The sequence below is a fragment of the Xenopus tropicalis genome, chromosome 4 (assembly GCF_000004195.4).
Source record: "Xenopus tropicalis strain Nigerian chromosome 4, UCB_Xtro_10.0, whole genome shotgun sequence".
In the NCBI taxonomy this organism is placed as follows: domain Eukaryota; kingdom Metazoa; phylum Chordata; class Amphibia; order Anura; family Pipidae; genus Xenopus; species Xenopus tropicalis.
This window is the reverse complement of record NC_030680.2, coordinates 84,850,249-84,870,500: the sequence shown is the minus strand read 5'-3', so window position 1 is coordinate 84,870,500 and position 20,252 is coordinate 84,850,249. Positions and strand designations below refer to the sequence as shown.

The 20,252-nt window shown below is 37.9% G+C and overlaps 1 protein-coding gene across 3 annotated transcripts in view; it reads left to right on the top strand.

Annotated features, from left to right (window-relative positions):
* ror1 (receptor tyrosine kinase-like orphan receptor 1) overlaps nucleotides 1-20,252 on the top strand; it is a 177,336-nt gene that overhangs the window by 82,297 nt on the left and 74,787 nt on the right. The window contains exon 2 of one of the 3 annotated variants that reach the window (XM_004913930.4): nucleotides 7,606-7,665. The exons of the other annotated variants lie outside the window; for them this stretch is intronic. Within the exon in view, the coding sequence (XP_004913987.1) occupies nucleotides 7,606-7,665 (60 nt within the window). The remainder of the gene's footprint in view (nucleotides 1-7,605; nucleotides 7,666-20,252) is intronic. 3 annotated transcript variants of the gene reach the window in all.

The following is a 20,252-nucleotide window of genomic DNA, read 5'->3' as shown; positions in this document are numbered from 1 at the left end:
ATTTTATGCTTCTTTTTATGCAGATATGTTTAATCTGGTCAGTAAGCACTTTCCTGACATTATTCTTGGAGCCGTGACAGAGAATAAAAGAATGCACCCTTTCTCATTCATGAATAAAAACAAAATGTGTTCCAGTTTCAGGTATCACATAGAGGGGTCGGAAGGAGTTTACAAAAAAAATAGGTGCTAATGCTTTCTGTGACACAGAGATGGCAGCCATGATATTGCAGCATGTAACCTTATATAGGTATAGGATCTAATATCCAGAATGGTTAGACCTGGGGTTTTCCAGATCTTTTTGTAATTTGGCTCTCTGCACTTTAAGTCTGATAAAAATCATTTAAATATGAAATAAACCTAGTATGATTGTGTTGCCACCAATATGGATTCATTCAGCTTAGTTACCATCAAGTACAAGGCACTACTTTTTTATTGCAGAGAGAGCAAAAATGTATTTTTTTGTACATACATACATACTGACACAGTTCATTTTTTGTATATGTATGTATGTGCAAATAAATATATATAATGAACTGTGTCAGTATTGTACATGTGCATTTTTAACATATAACCCTTTAGTGCCACAGTGATGCTGCACTGCACTTTTGCTCAGTTTCGCAGTATATATCTCTTTTTCAGAATAATGTTTGCCCATTGTTTCATTGTTTTCATAGAGAAGGGAGGGGTTTGTAGTTTAGTAAAAGGAAGGGTTTGTTTGTTTTTTAAGGAAGATAAGGAGCTCTGAACAAATTATCCTTTTTAATGGGAGAAGGGTTCTTTATAATGGCAAATAAAATGTGGATTTTTTTTAAATTCCAATAACAGGCAGAAAGTTATGCAGAATGTTCTATATATTGTGCTCTTTTATAGTCAAGGTGCTTGGGCATATAATCTTCCTTTAATTAATTGATTGGAATGGCCAGTTGCTAAACATTGACTAAGCAGCAGGACAAAATGTTAGGCTGAGGTTGCATTTTATTTAACCATTTCTATTGTAAAACCCATAATAAAAAGATAATAAAAACGTAATAATTTTACTTAGGTTGTAACTATGACACCTTCCATTTAAGAGGACAGAGAAAACAGAAAATTCAAAAGTTTCAAAGTGGAAAAACAGATCCATCCGGTTACATCAGAAACATGGGTTACCAAACACAGCACCTATCTCAAGGTGGGGAATACATTCTAGAAACTGAAGTAGACCAGTTGTGAAGAAAAGTAGTCTGAGCTATTTGTACTGGACTTTGTTTCTCTATGTGAGTTTTACTCAACTCGCACCTGACCCCTCTCCTAGTCTGAAAGCTTCCTGACTCGGCTAGTCCCATCTATTTATAGACCCATACCCACCAATGATGTCACAAAAGGGGTGGGGCAGGGGCAGTCACGTGCCTACAAATAAGAGAGCCGATACCAGAAAGCCGGCAGTGTAAGGTCGCGGGCGGGAAGGGCAAGCAGAAGTGCTCGACCTGACTCTGCCAGCAAACCCAAAAATGTTGCACAGTGGTCTCCCTGAAGCTGCCCGGGTCCCACGGGCATCGGGCCAGCGCTCACATCACTAGTGTGCATGCCTGTCTGATACTATCAGGGCTGGTTTTAGGGCGACCCAGCATCAATGGGTCATAAAGGACGGACAAAGAATTTTGTAGAAGTGAAAGGGACACAATATATTAAAAGACAAGTCAACCCAAAATATAATTTTTTGCCTAATAAAAGAAAAATATTTAAGCAACTTTGCAATATGCGCTCATTACAAATAAGTAATGGTTTTTAAGTTATTTGTATATATAACTACTATTAAAAGCAGTGTTTGTCTGTCCTTTTCTATTCTCAGCCCTGGTGGCTTTGGCATTTGAAACAATGTAACACAACTGACAGACCTGCCTTGCTGGAGGAGACTGACCTTTACAACATTGTTTAAAAAGTAACAACCAGGAGTTCAGCAAATGCTGCTTTTAATAGCAATTACATTTACAAATAAATTTTAAAGTCATATAAAATAAATTGCTTAGTATTATGTTCACTTTTATAAGACAAAAAATTATTTTTGGGGTTGACATGTCCTTTAAGTATTACATACTACAGGTATAAGTATGGAGATCAGGGTTGGCAAGTCTGTGGTTCTCCACCTGTTGTTGAACTGCAGCAGCTAGAGGACTGCAGGCTGGTCATGCTTGATTTGTGTAACACCCCCCTCCATAAGCAAACCCTAACCTTCCTACACTGCCATAACCCCCCTCCTGTCCTTTAACTGCTGTCCTGGATAGAGTTGCACTCTACTGTCTTGTTTTTGACTGCAGTTCCCTTTAACACTACTGAAAAAGTTCATTATGTTGAGCAGAACATCACACACCCAGTTATGGGACTTTTATACAGGTTTTCATTGATCTCATGGTTTCAATAATCATACCCATGCAATAACATGAAACGTTTTATAAAGTCAACTCTTAATTGAGGTTTTTAACTTTACAGCCGTGTAAAGCTGCAGGGGTTGTAGCACAAGTACAGGTTTAGAGCCGCACAGCAACTGAGAGCAATGTTAGAAATTGCAGTCTCCCTGAACCACAGCAGTTATTACACTATTTATTGCAGTAGTTAAAGTGACTTATGCTTGATCTAGGGCAGTGCCTAATTAGGATTATTTCTTTTAATTACCAATATAGTTAAACTGTCTTAAGTGCTTTCTTTATACAAACAAAACATTAAAATGAGTGTAAATACAACAGTGGAACGACTAGATGTTAATTGGCAGTATATTTTTTTTTAGGGACCTTAGAAGTCCAGAGAAATGCACACTATTAATTATGCTTGATGCAAATGGTAATGATAAGGAAAGCAAAACTGATATTTTTTCCAAGGAAGGTAACAACTCTATCCTCAAACTAGTATTAAAATTGCTTTTGAGTGAGGACACCAATGACCCTCCTTGGTCTCATATAGTTGTAAGCTTTGTTTAAATCTATTGCTGAGCAGTTCATAAACAGCTATTTTATTTTGTTTGTTTTGGTGATGAAAGCCATTGTACATTCAGAAAGTTATTTTAACGGTAATTACAAGCACACATAGCATACCTCCCAACATTTTAAGTATGGAAAGAGGAACAAAAATATTTTTAGACCAGGCCCGTTTTTGCGACCCTAAATATCACAAGCATTTGACTAAATTTGACAGGTTATTTAAAGTTTGAACACAGTTCTGCGGGTTTGGGGGTCTCGTTTTATGTGTTCTTACAGTTTTGTTAAAAAATCTGAAATTGCCCTTTAAGCTGCAAGTCTCAGTTCCCCCACAAGACCTGTTTAGCTTATTAGTTACAATTGTATCTAAGTGCAGGTGTGGCTTGTTATCTTTCTGGGCTCTCTGCCAAAAGCTGCTTATTTAATTAAATGTGAGAACAATGTTTCTAACTGCAGGTGAAGCTTGTTTAACTTTCTGGGCTCTTTGCCAAAAGCTACTTTTTAATTAAATGTGTATGTTTTTTAGTGTTCAGGGCAGGAGATCAAAGGGAAATGAGGACATTTTGATAAGAAAATGACAGTTGGGAGCTATGACACAGCACATAGCAAGAGGGGTTGGCTTAGGAAGGGGCAGGTATCACATCAATAGGGTTGGAAAAAAATACCAACTTTACTATATTTTCACCTTTCTTCCCTCACAACATTGGCATCAACATTAGTCCTGGAGAATTTTTAGTTGCACTTTCCTTAGTGTCTTAGAACTGTCTATTGCAGTGCTGTCCAACTTCTGCAGTGCCGAGGGCCAGAATTTTTCTAGCATACATGGTGGAGGGCCGCAAATGGAATCCAGTTTGACCACCCCCCTTTTTTTAAACCACACCCACTTCAAACCACACCTATTTTATCATAATAGTGGTAGTGCAGCAAAAACACAAATGCTTGGTCCTTACTACGGGGATATCAACTGTCATTCATATGTGAAATTATTATATTATGTCATATTAAAACATACCCTTAAATCCAAATGCCTCGTCCCCTGTGGATAGCACAGCAACCCCCAGCACATAATAACACACCTTAGGGACCATTTAATGGCTATTTCCAACTGCTAACAAACTCCCAGAACAAACCCCTGCCAGGTTCACCACAGGCAGCATAGGGTAGGCAGAGTCTGGCACACACAGGCAGCACTCTACCTGTCCTATGCTGCCTGTGTGGCATACTTTGCCTGTCCTATGCTGCCTGTGTGTGCCATACTCTGCCTGACCTACCCTGCCTGTGTGTACCATACTCTTCCTGCCCTATGCTGCCTGTGTGTCATACTCTACCTGCCCTATGCTGCCTGAGTGTGCCATACTCTGCCTGCCCTTAGCTGCCTGTGTGTGTCATACTCTGCCTGACCTACCCTGCCTGTGTGTGCCATACTCTGCCTGCCCTTAGCTGTCTGTGTGTGTCATACTCTACCTGCCCTATGCTGCCTGTGTGTGCCACACTCTGCCTGCCCTTAGCTGCCTGTGTGCCATACTCTGCCTGCCCTATGCTGCCTGTGTGTGCCATACTCTACCTGCCCTATGCTGCCTGTGTGTGCCATACTCTGCCTGCCCTTAGCTGCCTGTGTGCCATAATCTGCCTGCCCTATGCTGCCTGTGTGTGCCATGCACACAGTCAGCATAGTCCAGATAGTACATGCAATGTCCGAGGTGTGAACAGGGGAACAATATGGGTGATTACAGCCTGAGGTGTGAACACTGCAGGGGGTGAACAATGCACGGGTTAAAAGGTGTGAACAACACAGGGGATTAAATTTTTAACAATACAGGGGTATTACAACCTGAATCTGAGGTGAGAAACATGCAGGGGGCCAGTTAATCTCAGTACTGATACCATTTAAATCTTACATAAAGGTAAGCCATCAAAGCAGCCAGACAGGTGGGGGGCCACACAGAGGGGGGTCCCGGGCCACCAGTTGGACAGCACTGGTCTATTGTATTTAACTTTGTAAACATAAAGAATGCTTCTTAAGATGACCATACACAGGCTGTTAAAAGCTGCTGGCTCGGTTCCTCCAGGCAAAGTCAAATTGTACCAGCCCCTACAATAAACTGTAAAATCTAAAACGACTGGGTGATTTTGGTAAAGATTACAAGGGGTTGATAGATTTGCATCGCAGTTTAAAAATGCAACCTGTGCTTTCATTGTAAAGCTGAAATGTGGCAGAGCTGAGGAAAAAAGGCTGTCAGTCATAATAAACAGAAAGAAATACATGTACATCATCCAAACAATGGGCAATAAAACTCTCCAGCATTCAGAGCTTTTTCAGTTTCTCATTGGCATGTTACCGCTTGCACTGAGTTGCCGCTTAGGGAATGAATATGTTTGTTAAGTAGCATTATTGTGCTATCACAAACAAGGCGGGACTCCATTACAAATCGACTTGATGATAGCAGGGCTAAAGCATATCTTAAGACAAAAAGCACACACCAAGATACATTTTGAAAACTGGATTATTAAGCAATAAGACTGAACACTTTAACATTAATAATATAATCCTTATGTAGCAGTGTTAAATATATGCAGCGCTGAACACAGATTTTTTTTTATGCATAATAATAGCAAGTTCTTGATGAGTAGAGCTTACATTGTAAAGTTGGTGTACAGAGAGTAAACAGCTTGTCCAAGGCCACAAGCAGACAATGCAGGCCTCTCTATGTCAGATTCAGTTCCTATAAGATATAAAAATGTTTTAATGACTAGTTATCTGGCCAATTTATTACTGAGCAAGAATTTACTTTGATTACATCTAAGTTTAACCAGGCTAAATCCATACCCTGTAACCCATGTATGCAGTAAAAAGCTGTACAAGTCTTATACAACTAAAGTTTATCAGCATTTTAGATAACTGAGTTATTTTTAAAACACTAGCTGTAGAAATGGATTGAAGGCGCCCAAGCAAAATCTGCTTTCATTGCTGAATCGGCAGAAGGAGGTAGAATTCCTATTGTTTCTACCTCCATATCTGACAATTCAACCCTGAACCCAGTGGAGGGTGGGAGCGATCTTTCTCGCAGGAAAGATCGAAATTGCTACGTGTATGGCCACCTAAGGGCTCTGGCACACGGGGAGATTAGTCGCCCACGACAAATCTCCCTGTTCGCGGGCGACTAATCTCCCCGAAATGCCATCCCACTGGAAGTTGCCTTGAGAGGAAACTTCCGCGATTTCAGTGAAATTGCGGCACCGCGTATGCCATCCCAACGGCGATTTACGTTTTCGCCAGTGGGATGGCATTTCGGGGAGATTATTCGCCCGCGAACAGGGAAAGTTGTCGCAGGCGACTAATCTCCCCGTGTGCCAGAGCCCTAAAGGCTGTTACTGCAATGCGCCCTCCTTGCCCCCCAGCACTGTAAGTTTTTATGCCATCTAGAAGCAGAATGATCACTTTTAGTCAGCACACAAAGTTTCCAAAGTGGCACTTTCACTTAAATTCACTTTACTTTTCTTATTTACTGTGTCAGTATGCTTCTAATGTGGTGTACAATAATAACTTTTGTAGTAATTGACTGAATTAACCTCTTAGGTTACACACCACTGTCACAGAACACTGGGGATTTGTAGTTGCACACTTAGAGGGGAGCTAATTGGAGATCCACGCAATCTTGCAGATAAACACAGACACAAATTTATTCACAGTACAGGTTCTCCAATAATAGATGTTTCTGGGACCACTGGGCTGGTTACCCATGCCCCCCGTTCCTTGTAGGGAAAACATTACCTGGCCCCCCATGGCTGTGGCATTTGCTTCCTTTATAGGTAACACCATTGGCTATGCAAATCCCACAGTTATTGTCAATAAAACAAGACAAGGATTCCCAGGCCACTGGGCCCATCTGTTGCCTACCTTCCTGCCTCTTCTCTTCAGGTCAAGGGCTCTTTAGTTTATAGGCCTGCGAGGTACTGCTGGGGCACTGACCCCTATCTAACTCTTCATTGGAGCATCAGCTGGTCAACTTCCTGTCCTACCACTATCTCTCACCACCTACAGTGAGCTCGATGGGTCTGACTTGTCTCTAGCTAACCTAACTATTGACTCCCTATGGCTCCTAACTGAGGTAGTAAGCCTCAAACGTCCTAACATCATTCACTCTTATCTTCTCACATCAGCCAAGGAGGAAGTGGTCCACTGCTTTACCACATATATAGCCTCTCTAAGGAAATCCCCTAAAAGTGCCACAGAGAAGAACTTGCCCTTGAACCTCAAAGAAACCCCTATGTAGCAGCACCATCTAATAACTGGAACATAAATAACACTATGTAAACATAATCAAACTTAGTATGTAATATTTAGCCTTTACATGCCAGTTAGTTTTTTTATTGTTATTATTTATGATGTAGTAGCATTCCACATCTTTTTACATAAGGATACATGACCATCATCATACAGACAACCAGCTTCAGTAGGTAATGATGGCCCTACTGTAATCTTAATAATAACAACATAAAGCACTAAAAGATAATAATGTTAATTTAAGTTATTATTTTTCAAGCCCCAAAGTATTCTGCTGAATCTCTTCCATCTTTTATAAAGTCTTTATCAGGCATTGTTGAGAGCCTGCCTAATGAATGCCCCTTTTGTATTATGTCTTCTGTAATATAGCACATGGGAAAGGAGAACAGAGGTGCCCTATGCCCTACATTGGCAGACTAAAGAAGAGAGGTACACAATATATTTTTGTTTTATACTTTTAATGCACAGTATTATGAAGCGATAGTTTAATGAAACAGAGGGTTTGAATATATTTTTTCATATAGATATATATTATTTGTATTACTGTAATATTTGAATATGTTTGTTTTAGAAATGTATATGGTGATGGGGTTGTTAACATTGCAGCACTGGGATCCTGTGTTTGATTTCAATCTTAGTGCTTTCTGCTGGTTTTTGCATGTTCTCCTGGTGCATGAGTGGGTTTATTTCAGAAACATACTGGGCGGTTTATTGACTCCTGATAAAACTGACCATAGTGTGTGTTTGAATGTGTACTTATGTGCATAATAAACAATTAACTGTGAGTTATTCACAAATAAAACATTTTATCATTTGAATAATAAACAATCTATATGAGAATAAAAATAACATAAAGGTATATTTTAAAATAATTAAAAATAATTTACATATGCATATGACCTTTGCTTTCTGTCTGATTGATTAGGGCCATTCAAATGGTCCTGTGAGTCTCTGTGAATATCTTAATGGATAAATATAAGTAAACAACAGAAAGTATAGACGTCATATTTAAAAATAAATTTCTTTAAGTGAATGATAGGCTGAAGTAGCACACATAAGTACTGTTGTATAAAGAATAGGACATCTGGCTGCTGTTGTATAACAGTACTCACATTTTACACAAAAACAATAAAACTCTTTAGAGAAATTGTGCTTTTAGAATTTCTTTTTATGTTTAAAGGTAGCATTTGGGCATGAAAACTCAAGCATATGACAATTCAGCTGTTTTTCCTCTATATCTCCCAGATGAAAGTTGTAATTTACTAAGGATTTGGTACTCCTAGACAGGTCTCTATAATATAATAATATCACAGTAGCAGTTTTTCTAAAACTGCTGCTTTTCCCATCAAAACCAATGCAGTGTTTTTAGTACCTTCTATATATAATCAGGAAAACAAAGTCAAAATCCACTGGGAGAAAGGGCCATGAATATTTAGCCCTGGTCTGTGTGAATAAACATCTAAAAATGAGAATGCTCAGTAGGCATGTATATACCATGCACAAGCTGCATTACCTAATATATACATGTATACTATTGCAAAAAATGGGAAAGTTGTGCTCACCCTGCCTAATAAACCATTAGGCAGGGGTACAATTAGATAGTGACCACAAAGTTCATAAAGACATCGACAAGCGGTCCTTTATATATTGATATTAGGTGAGTGCAGAGGCACTCACCTAACCATTTGTGGGTTTTAAACCTGAAAGTTGAGGTAAAACTCAATCTCTTTTTAAAGCTATAAAATCAATGAATCAGATAAGTGAGTGTAGGACTGGCCAGACCAGGGATGACTTTGATGTAGTTGGCCAGCTTGAAGTATATTGCAATATATGGATAAACAATCCCTGTTTTGCTTAAAGGGGTGTGGGGGCATTTATTGGTAGCTTAATACACAGGATGTCTTAAAGGAGAAGGAAAGACATTTTGGCATTTTACTGCCAATAGATTCACCACATTAGTGCCACCTAGAACACTATATTTATTCTGCAGAAAGCTTTATTATACCTCAGTAAAGAGCCCTAAAAGCTCCATCCATTTGTTCAAGATAGCAGGTGCCATTTCAGCTTGGTCTTTGTAGCTTCCTGCTGTAGCTCTAGATGTTGGTAGCTCCGATTACACATCTCTAAGGGAGGGGGGAGTGAGTTTTATGAATTCTTATGGGAGGGGGAAGCAGGAGAGAGAAGAGAGCTGCTCAGACTCTGGCCCCGGGAACAAAGGATTTTTTTGAGAGAGGATGTCAGATACCGAAGAACATGTTTACAAAAATGGAGACAAGAAATCATGTGTTTCTTTTAAAGTGCAGCTTTTCTGTGTGCTTATAGCTGTATTTACATAGACCTTTCTGATAAAGCTTACTTAGTTTTTACCTTTCCTTCTCCTTTAATGTCCTATATTTATTGATAATGAGTAAGTGCAGAGGCCTCTTGTTGCTGTGTATATATATATATATATATATATCACTTCATGAAGCATACTTTTTTGTAAAATAATGTTATCCTTTTGTAGGAGTTGGGCTGTATTAGTATCAGTGTCTGTTCGAAACTGATACTTCTCATATGGGGGTTGTGTGTACAACTCAGCAAATATGTCAGCATTATCACTGACAATTAGTAATGAGCAATCCTGTCCTGTTTGGCTTTACTGAAAAATCTGCAAATCTTTGAAAAGGTTGTCATGTTTTTGACTATTTTTTGTCACGTGGCACATTTTTCTGGGGCTAATTTTTGTACCCATTTTGCAAAAAAATCCTCCAATGGTGAAATGCGGAAATTCTGTACTGTACTGTATTTATGTTATAATATAACAAGATTCTTTTTCCCTTTAGGCAACGACCTGGCCACAACTCCGACAATTTGCAATAAGAACTGTTTAATGTTTAATGTTCTAGTGTAAATCTTCATTTTAGATGTTGATATCAAGGAGAGGCTCTGTTATGTCTTCTGAAAAGGGTGGGTTTATGTAGTGAAAAAGTCCCTTTCCTTGAGAGAATCCATCTAAACAGCCCATAGGCTAAATGGAGCTATACATGTACGAAGGGTCAAGTATGCCCAACACAAGCTCAATTATGGAGGGGAAGGGCTATTGCTGCCGGACCAACCCAGGCAGGTGCCAACCTTTACTTAACACATCCACCCGTCCACATCTTGTTTGCACTGTTTTCCTCATTTGGGACATCTGAACAATCAGAACAGCAGAAAGTTAGGAGGGCTTTGACTTCTCTTCACTTTTTCATCTACCTGATTGATGAACCAACTAATACCATTGAACATCTATATAAAATATATTGTACAGTTCCTTGTAGGGAAAACTCCCTTTAGTTTAGGTTTCCTTTAAACGAAAAAATGACTTGGCATAATAATATTACCACATGTAATCCTACTCCTTCATGAGGACAGATAGAAATAAATCAGCTTCTCTCACAGTATTTGCTTATAGTTTTTCTGGATGATACATTCTTTTGCTACTACATTCCATAGCAACTCAAAGCAAATACCAACCAATTATGACTAAAGATCTGAAGCATTTAATATTGCAAGTAGTCACATTAAATGTAATGTTCCTTTAATTAGTAGGCAATTATTTTGGCATTTTAATTTGATTTTCAGATTTAATTAAGCCAATGAAACTTGTAATACTGAGTTAATTTCTGTTAATTAACTCACTTGAGTCCTTGTCTCACATGACCTGGCAATAAACTGAACTTAGAAATAGTTCTACAATTTAGCACTGTTGCCAATTGTCCCTATTTTGTAGGACCATACCCTGGTTTTTATTGTCTGTCAATAGCTCAGTAGTGTACCTTGATTTTTTTTGCCCCCCCCCCCATTTTTGGAGGTGTTGCCCAGCGTGCACGCTCAAGCCCAACCCCCCTTTGGGCCCGCCCACTAGTTTGCTTGCAATCCACCACAAATAAGCGAGAGAGCAAAGTTTAAACTTGTGACTGGGGATGGCAAACTACTACTCCGCAGTCCAGGCCCCTTTGTGCCCCCGTGGAGTTGGGTCTGCTGTATAGGTAGTTATGCACCACTGCTGTTACTGTTGTGGCATGTTGCACTCATTTTCACAAGGTTATCATAAAGGACTGAGGCCCAACCCCACGTTGTTCTTATAAATCACTTTAAAAAAAAAATGGATGAAGTGGAGTGTGGGACAGGTTGGAGAACCAATTCCTATGAAACCTGCAGATGTTTTATTTGCGGGTCTCCCTCATTAATGGGAATTTACAGTCACCAGTAATGAGGCTCTAATGTCTAACTGGATTTTAAATAAATGTTTCGAGTGGATTTTTAACCACATATAAATACTGTTACGTGATATATAATGAAAAGTAAATTTTATTTTTCAAGTCATTGAATGCAACACATGAAAAGAGAACCCAGTAATTTGGACCTCAAGTAGCTATTATGTTGCAGGATTTCATTAGGAGAAAGGAGTGCAGAAAGCAAAGTTTGATTGATTTGATGTATTTGACACAGAAAGGATATGTTGGGCAATGCATGGGTTTACCCACAAGTAAATCTTCAGCTGCAGGAGGGTCACAGGTTGTAGTCTTGTCCCTTTCCTGGTGATGGCCTCATTACCCATATCCCCCTCATTAATCCGTTGAAGTAAGTACCTAACATTTGAAAAACCGAAAGTGGGACACAGCTGCTGATGCGCTATAGCATATATTGTGGCCAAGTCCATCCACCATATATACTATGGCAAATAACAATAACATGCCAATTTTTACATAGTTGGAATGACAGACATACTATGGTCCCTGCATTTCATGACATATTGTGACATAGACACAGAATATTTCCTGGCATGCTTAAGCCAACATGAGAATGGGACATCTATGGGGAAAATAGTGTCTGTGGGCTGGGTGCCAACAATTCGGACTGTCCCGCAAAAATTGGAGCAGTTGTAAGGTATGCTATAAGCCACCCAACTCTGTCATCACCAGGGGAGGTGAGGCAGGCACAGGCTGGGACATTTTAAAGGGGTAGTTTAGCATTGGGTTCCTGAAAGGCACATCTCAGGATTCTACAGTCTGCATTTAACCTGCTTCTTTACATAAATTAGTATCTTGATTGTAAACCTAGCATGTATGCATACAATCACAGCAGTTTATATAAATATTTATATTCTTTATAATGCCTTGTGCATTCATATAGTCTGACTCAGGAGAAACACTTGCTTATAATTGATGGCCATTAAAAAAAGGATAAGGATTAAAAACTAATGTCCTAATAATGGTTGGATTAGGATTGATACCTGGGTGTTTTTTAATTCAGTTTACAACTTTTTATTATCTCTCATCCTAACATACGCTGATATGAGAACCTAACGTACTTAAACTTTTTCTTATCCTTAGGGTAGAACCTGTTCTCTTTCAGTGACTAATAAATTTTAAGCAAGAAAACATCTAGCAAGTTATGATTTGTGTAGGAAATATTAAACAGTTAGTTGATAAACTGGAAATAATTCAAGATGCTAAGCCTTAAGGAGGAGGACATTAACTTTAGTAGTTACACCCAGCTTAGGCAATTTAATTTTATGATGTCATTGTTGATATATGTTTTATGGGACTTTTTTCCCTCTGAGATACTGCCTTGTAGAAAAATATTATCCACATTTCTTAGCAATGTGAAAAAGATGCCAAAATGCTGCAATCGCAAATTGTAAAACTGAGAATACATTTTTTTGTTCATAGTTTAAAATAAATAAAAAATAAATATTCTGTATATATGTATAAAATGTAAACTTAAAATCTTTGGCCAGATTTACAAACATTTACTTTTTCTGAAATTGAAGTTTAAACTTTGTATTTTAGTTTAGCAGCTCAGACCAGGTGCAGTTACAATTTGCTACACTGCTACACAAGTTGATACATTTCTTGGCAGCAACTTGGGAAGTAACTATTGTATCAATTGTAACAGCTGTTATTTTTTTTACAAAGGGGCATTGTGTATAATACAGTTGTGCTACACCTGATGCAATTGCATCCTTTATCTTACAATTAGCGCAATGCATTCATATTCATCAAAATCAGACACAATTTCACTATGTCCGTCTGGAATCATTTCCTGTGTTCAGCATACCAGTGACATCTGCACCCAATTCACAAGTGAGCTGCACCTATTGACGGTAGGTGCAAAGGGAAGCATGGAGCTACTGCCTGGTCAGGAGTTAGTGGTAGCATGAGGGTTCCCCTGTGTCAATAGCTTGCTGAGCCAACTACCCGTATATACTCGAGTATAAGCCGATCCGAATATAAGCCGAGGTAAGAAACCTAAGAAAACTGGAAACCTAAGAAAACTGGAAAAACTTATTGACTCGGGTATAAGCCTAGGGTGGGAAATGCAGCAGCTACTGCTAAGTTTTAATAATCAAAATAAATACCAATAAAATTACATTAATTGAGGCATCAGTGGGGTATATGTTTTTCAATATATATTTCAAAGAAAAACAGTAAACTAGCTCTGTAAGCGGAGAAGAGGGTCAACAAAAACAATATGAGTACTACCCCACCCTCATTGCACATTGGCAAACTGGCAGCAGACCTGGTCCTGGAGGAGATGTAAGGGGAAATAAGTATTGCTAGTGGGAGCCTAGGCCAGGGCACTGGAGGGTCTGGTTGCAGGTGGTCTGATTTGCACACAAAGGAGAGAGGGTGCTAGTCTAGAGGGACCCATGGCACCCGACTCAAGTATAAGCCGAGGGTGACTTTTTCAGCACATTTTGGGTGCTGAAAAACTAGGCTTATACTCGAGTATATACAGTAACTATATTGGAAGGTCAAAGCAAATTTTTTTGCAAGTACCTTTGAAGATTAAGGTTTAACATGTAACTCGCTAGGGGGAAAAGTGCCTGACAGAGGAGCTTTAAGTAGAACTATACGTATGTGCAAAGAGCACATTTTGATGCTAGTATTTTTAAAGAATGCGGTTTAACACCATGTTCACTGTCTACGATGCTTGTAGTCATAAATGAGACTCTGGTGTGCTATCTGGTGTGAAAACAACTGAACTGAAAAGTGTTTAGAAGGTGAGCAACCCCTTTAAATAAAATAATAATATGCAGATAAATCAGTCCCCTGGATTGCAGTCTGTGCTATGGCTTTTTTGATGAGAATTAGAGAAGAAAGTGATTGCAACCTTGTCTAGGAATTATGGTTATTTTCCCTGTAGGCAACGAACTGGCCACACTTCTGACATTTCACAAGATAAACTCTTGTGAATGTAAAAATGCTCTTAAAGTGTTCTTTGTTCTAGTGTAAACCTTCATTTTACAGAGAGGATTATTTTGATATCAAGGATATCTGTTAAGTTTTATGGAAGTGGTAGGTGTAAAAAGTCTCTTTCCTGGAGAACATTTGATAGGAGAACTTAGCCAGAAGTAAGGAAACCATAATTATGCATGCAGGTTTTACAGTAATGAAATGTGATTTGCATTAAAAAAACAATCACAATCTAAATTCCTGAAACCGTGGTCTGACCTTTCTGTCATTGAAAACAGTTGGAGAATAAGTAGTAGTTTATTTTATACGGTGTGCTACCTTTTCCATTTATGGATTTAAGTTTCACTTAAAAGTGCAGCAAGTGGCAAGTTATTGCTCTAGTTCTCTTTTTTAATAAAGGATAAAGTATTTTTTTACAATGTAAAACTAACTGCTAGTTTATTAGCAACATATAAAAAAATGTTGTTCTATAAAGTAATGGCCACCAACAGAGGGCAAAAGTGTGGTTGGAACCTGCAGCAGAAGAACCAATGGCCAACTAAAGTGGATTGTGAATTAGTAATATGCTGTCTCTCTCAATAGAAGAACCATAGGGCCACTAAAGTTTATTGAATTAGAAACACAACAGCTAATATAACAAGGAGAAGGGGAACATGTGGAAAATCAGTAGTTTGTATATATATGAACATTTCTTTAAAATTCCCTTTATGATCTTAAACTTGATTGTAAGCATCTCAGCAAAGTGGAAGGGAAACCTGTGACAGCTAGAGGCTGCACTGTATATAATGATCATTCCAACCTGCTTACATGTAAGCTGTCACGGCTCACCCATGTAGATCATGTGCGTCTGTTTAAAGCATTCTGGTGTTTATGAATGGAGATTATAAATATCTGTCACTTCTTGCTTGATCTTATTCTTTAGAAAGGCTAGCTTTTCAACAATAAGAAACTGAACCTGTAAACCACCAATATATCACAAGATCATTACTGTTTATTTATATTACACAAGTCGTGCTCCCCAGGGCTGTACACTAGTGAAAGGAAATGTAAAAGCAGAGCTATACAAATGCATGTTGAATGCCTGCTTAGAATTAATAAAATTACCTTCACCACTCGGGTCTTTTTCTTCTTATGGCTTTTTTATTGGGCAGGGAAGAGAAATCCTGATATTGGGTTGTGTGCTACAACTCTCAGAAACTACATGTAGGTGTACATTATGCTTAGGGCATGCAGGCAATACAAGGCAGTTAGTCAGTAAGTTTACATGCATGAACAGTAACATTACAACATTAGTAAAGCAAATAACCTTGCCTAGATTTAAAGTCACATTATAGACTCATAACCCCAAATGATGTCACAGCCAATGGTTTAAAGGGGTGGTTCACCTTTAAGTTAGCTTTTAATAAGTTAACTTTGCAATTGGTCTTCTTTAGTTTTTTTATAGGTTTAAAATTATTTCCTTTCTCTTCTACATCTTTCTAGCTTTCAGTTGGGGGTCACTGACCCTGACAGCCAAACACTATTGCTCTGTGAGGCTACAATTTCTATTATTATTATAACTGTTTATTCCTTATCTTTTTGTTTAATTCCTCTGTTCATCAAACCTCTCATTCAAACCACTGACTGGTTTTCAAAGAAGAGAAGGCACAGGCACATAGCAGATAACAGATAAAACACTATTGTATTCTACAGAACTTATCTGTTATCTGCAATGTAACCTGTGCCTTTTCTCCTTTTTTCCAGCTTGTATGGCTGCCCCCATGGCTACACAGCAGCTTATTTATATAAATTATAGTAGACTTTCTGAAGTAAACACACAACTTTTACCAGTGCAGGGCAGCAGCACAATATTTTAGTTAGTTTTATACACTTTCATTTTTTGGTGTTACTGTTCCTTTAATAGGCACTATGTACCCAGTGTCACTGTATTAATAACATATAAACTATAAATAAACCAGTATTATTATGTAATTCTCTATTTATTTAATAAGACTTCTGAAGTTTGAACTTCACGCCAGTTCTTATCAGAGAACCTATGTACATTTACTTGCTTTTTTATTATATGATTATATAGCAAAAGAATATTCAGTACTGAGTATGATGCCTTTTAAATGGTCTCTCCATTGAGATCTATAAATTACTATTAAAACAAGAGATTTTTGTCACTGTCCCCAGAGATCTTGTTCACTGGATTAACTATGAATCCATCAGAGCGGCCACAATGAAGCCATTCAACTTTGACTTTCGTGTTGTATTGCATATATCTTAATTTTCCTGGAACAGTAATTTCCTTTTTGACCTCTGTGGACATTAAATGTGGAGAGCATAGCAATAAAAAAAAATCTCAAAATGTCAGATGAAATTGCATTAAATGGGAACACATAAGCCAAGTAAAACATACTTAAGTTTTGAAGAGCTCTACACCAAAACATTAAAAAAGCTATGTTCTGAATAGGCTGCATCCTGCTTTGAGCACTTCCCCTAGACAAGCAGCAAACCATAGTACACTTGCCAAGTTTACTTAAACTAGTATTCATAAGAAATAATTAAAAAACTTTCCAAAACAGATCAGACAATGGAAAAATAGATGCAAACAGGGCCTAAGCCCTTGCCAATTAGCTCATCTGCCTGTAACTCAGTGTCATTTTGCTTCACTTTAAGGCAGCTATTTAAAAACGCGAGTACATGTTGACACTCATACTTTATTACAGTTCTATAATTTTGCTCTTTTGCTCGTAATTGTTCACAAGTCATCATGGCTTTTCTCCAGTCCTCAGCAGTGAACTCATTGTCATCAGTTTATATAAAAATGAGAAGGTATCTGGGGCCGCCTGCTTGGAATTACATCTTTATACTCCATGCCGGCTCCTCGGGCATTTTGTTATTTGTGGTCTGGGACTGAAAATATCATGGAAAGTTAAAACTAAGGAAACATCATCAAAGGACTTCTGCAGAATCATTTTGTGTGGTAGAAATAGTAAAACTGATTAGGAAAGCTGATGGAATCTCCATATGAAGTCATACGTCATAAAATTAACAGTCCATTCGATTACGTGATTTTTTCACACCCAAGTTATTATTTGTTCTTGGTAGAAGGGCACTTGGCCTGGCTTCATATTGAAGTACACATGTAGAAGCAATCCTTTAAAACTTAACATATTTATATGCATTTATAGGGCAACAGCAACATTTTGATCCCTTACAGGCTCTTTATTAACTTGAGCCAGTAAGGGCTTGAAATATTACAATTGCCCTGGCAGTGTGAATAAAGCTATTTTAATTGCTAATGCAGTGCTGCCACATATGTGTATTCCTATTTGAAATGGAACTTTGTGGGGGAACGTGCAAACATTTGTACATCATGCATAGAAGTGGGTGCTGTCTATACTGAAAATGTTCCTGAACTTCAAATTGTATCTAAATGGATTCTTTGCTAAGCATACATAGAAACATTTTTCAAGGCCTTTGGGAATTCAAATGGTAAATATACCCAGAGCAGGGCCTGCTTTCTTTTGTGTTTCCTATAAATGTCAAAAAAAGATGTGATTATAAGATGGCATTTGAGCCCTTAAAAGTCCACACCTTACCCACAGCAAGTGCCAACTGCTCTTCGTACCTAGCGGTGGGCTGAAAGTCAAGCGCAAGGAGCAGAAAGTAGGTCAAGGGGCCTTTTACTTAATGCCCACACCGAGCATGCTCTGGCATGCCTTGTGTTCCCTGTAACTCCTTCCCTGCGCATTTAAACAATGTGCAAAGAATGGTTATAGTAGGCCATATTGCTCCTCTCTAGTATGTGTTCCGGGAGGCTATAACTACACTGCAAAGATCTCTCTTTATTGGCTGCCTACTCTGAAAAAGTACAAACAGTGGCAAAAGCACCTACATTTCTATGGAAGATACACAGAAAGGGGTTGTGGGAGCATTCCAATGCTAAATAGAGTATACAAATACAATGAAAGTGCGACTGATCTGGCCAAATTAACTACAAGCATACAAAAAGAGAGGGGGATTGATCAATGCACATTTCTATGGAAGGTTGTGTAAACAAAAATGTTCATACTTTTCTACATTTGGTGATATTGTTTCTGCATATTTTGCACAATTTGCTATGAACATTTAATAATCTAATTTCATAATCTGAGTGATAAAACAATAACGCATGAATGCAGATTATTTTAAATTTACATGCATTTACACTACAACCTCTTATTTAAAAGTCTTTTATTCAAACAATCAAGGCAGAGGCCACAATTTTGTTCTGGCCACAGAACATCATGAAGCTCTTTTGCTGGGTCTGCAACATGTTTAGAGTCACTCAGGCAGCAGAGCTGAGATAACCAATGTCTGAAACACTGATTTTACCACGTACAGATGCTGCTGTAATCTTCTTGCCTTAGGTACTGTCAAATAAGGATCACAAAGTACAGATAGATCTATGACAGACCTCCAAGTTTTTAGTAATCAATACAGTGTTTTATCTCCTGATTACTTCCTTGGTTTTCAACAGGAGTTTTGACATTATAAAGGATGAGCCAAGAGGAGGGGCAGTTCAACTTGTGTTTTTACAGTGCTCCAGGCATGAACAGTGTTTAGTATACGTCATGCATGACTTTTCTTAAGCTGATTAACATTCTTTTCAGGGCTTACAACAAGCAAGAGTAACAACTACTCTGTAATACAGGCACATATCAGTCAACAATCCTCTGACTTTTAAATGCCATTATGCAGCTTCTAGAATTTTTATTTAATGTTTTTGTTTTTTTGGGAGAGGTAGGGGGAATGATATTTTAAAGAATTGTAAAATTTAAAGTTTTTGTGTAAAACGTGGGTTTGAAATAAATATTATATAATACATATAAATGTATGGATAACAATGGATTATTAATTTATAATTAAAAATATATATTTGTAAGTAAATTTACATTTTAGTGGCAAGTTTTAAATTCATACTAGAAAAAATAAAAACAAAAGGCTCTTTTAATCTTGGCAGTAAAACTTTTTGCAGCCGTTTCACTTGCTTTTATTTCAACATAAACTACTGTATCATATAATGGAAAATTCTAATCAGAATTATTGTTTTACATCTTCTAAAATTATACTCAAATGACTGAAACTAGATTCAGGAGACATTATACAAAATTGTATGAGGGACATCTAAACTTTAAAATGTGTTTATATAATATATATATAATTTTGGCAAGTTATACCAGATTTCATGGCAATAAGGTCACTTGGGGGATGCTGTTTTGATACTGGTTATGGATAATTGTTTTCTATTCCATGTCTATGTGTAAGCAGTATATGTATAACCAGCTGTGGGTCCAATTTAAATGGGGCCCTAATTCTATTTCACCCCTGTACCTTCTGATGACTCCCTTATTATTGATACATGCAAAAATGCAGGTAAATAAATCTTACAATGCCATGTCCCCACTGAACCTCCATTTTTTAATCAAAATTTGTGTAGCAGTGACCTGTGCCAGTTGCACACCCTCCCACTTGCACACTAGGCAGCTGACTTTATTATATAAAATACGAAAAAATCGCAAAATACCGATCTTTACGAAAAAAACGAAATCGGACTCATTTCGACCCGTTCGTGGGTTAGTAAATGTGCCCCTTAGACTAAGGCATTTCAGATGACACTATGCTTGAGTTGTTAATAGTCATTTTGTATTAATACTTCAGAGTTGATTAATTTCGAAAAATTCAAGAATGCTACAGCTGTCTAATTCTGGAATGTGAAATTCTAACATAAGTACAAATGGCATCATTATTTATTTAAACAGA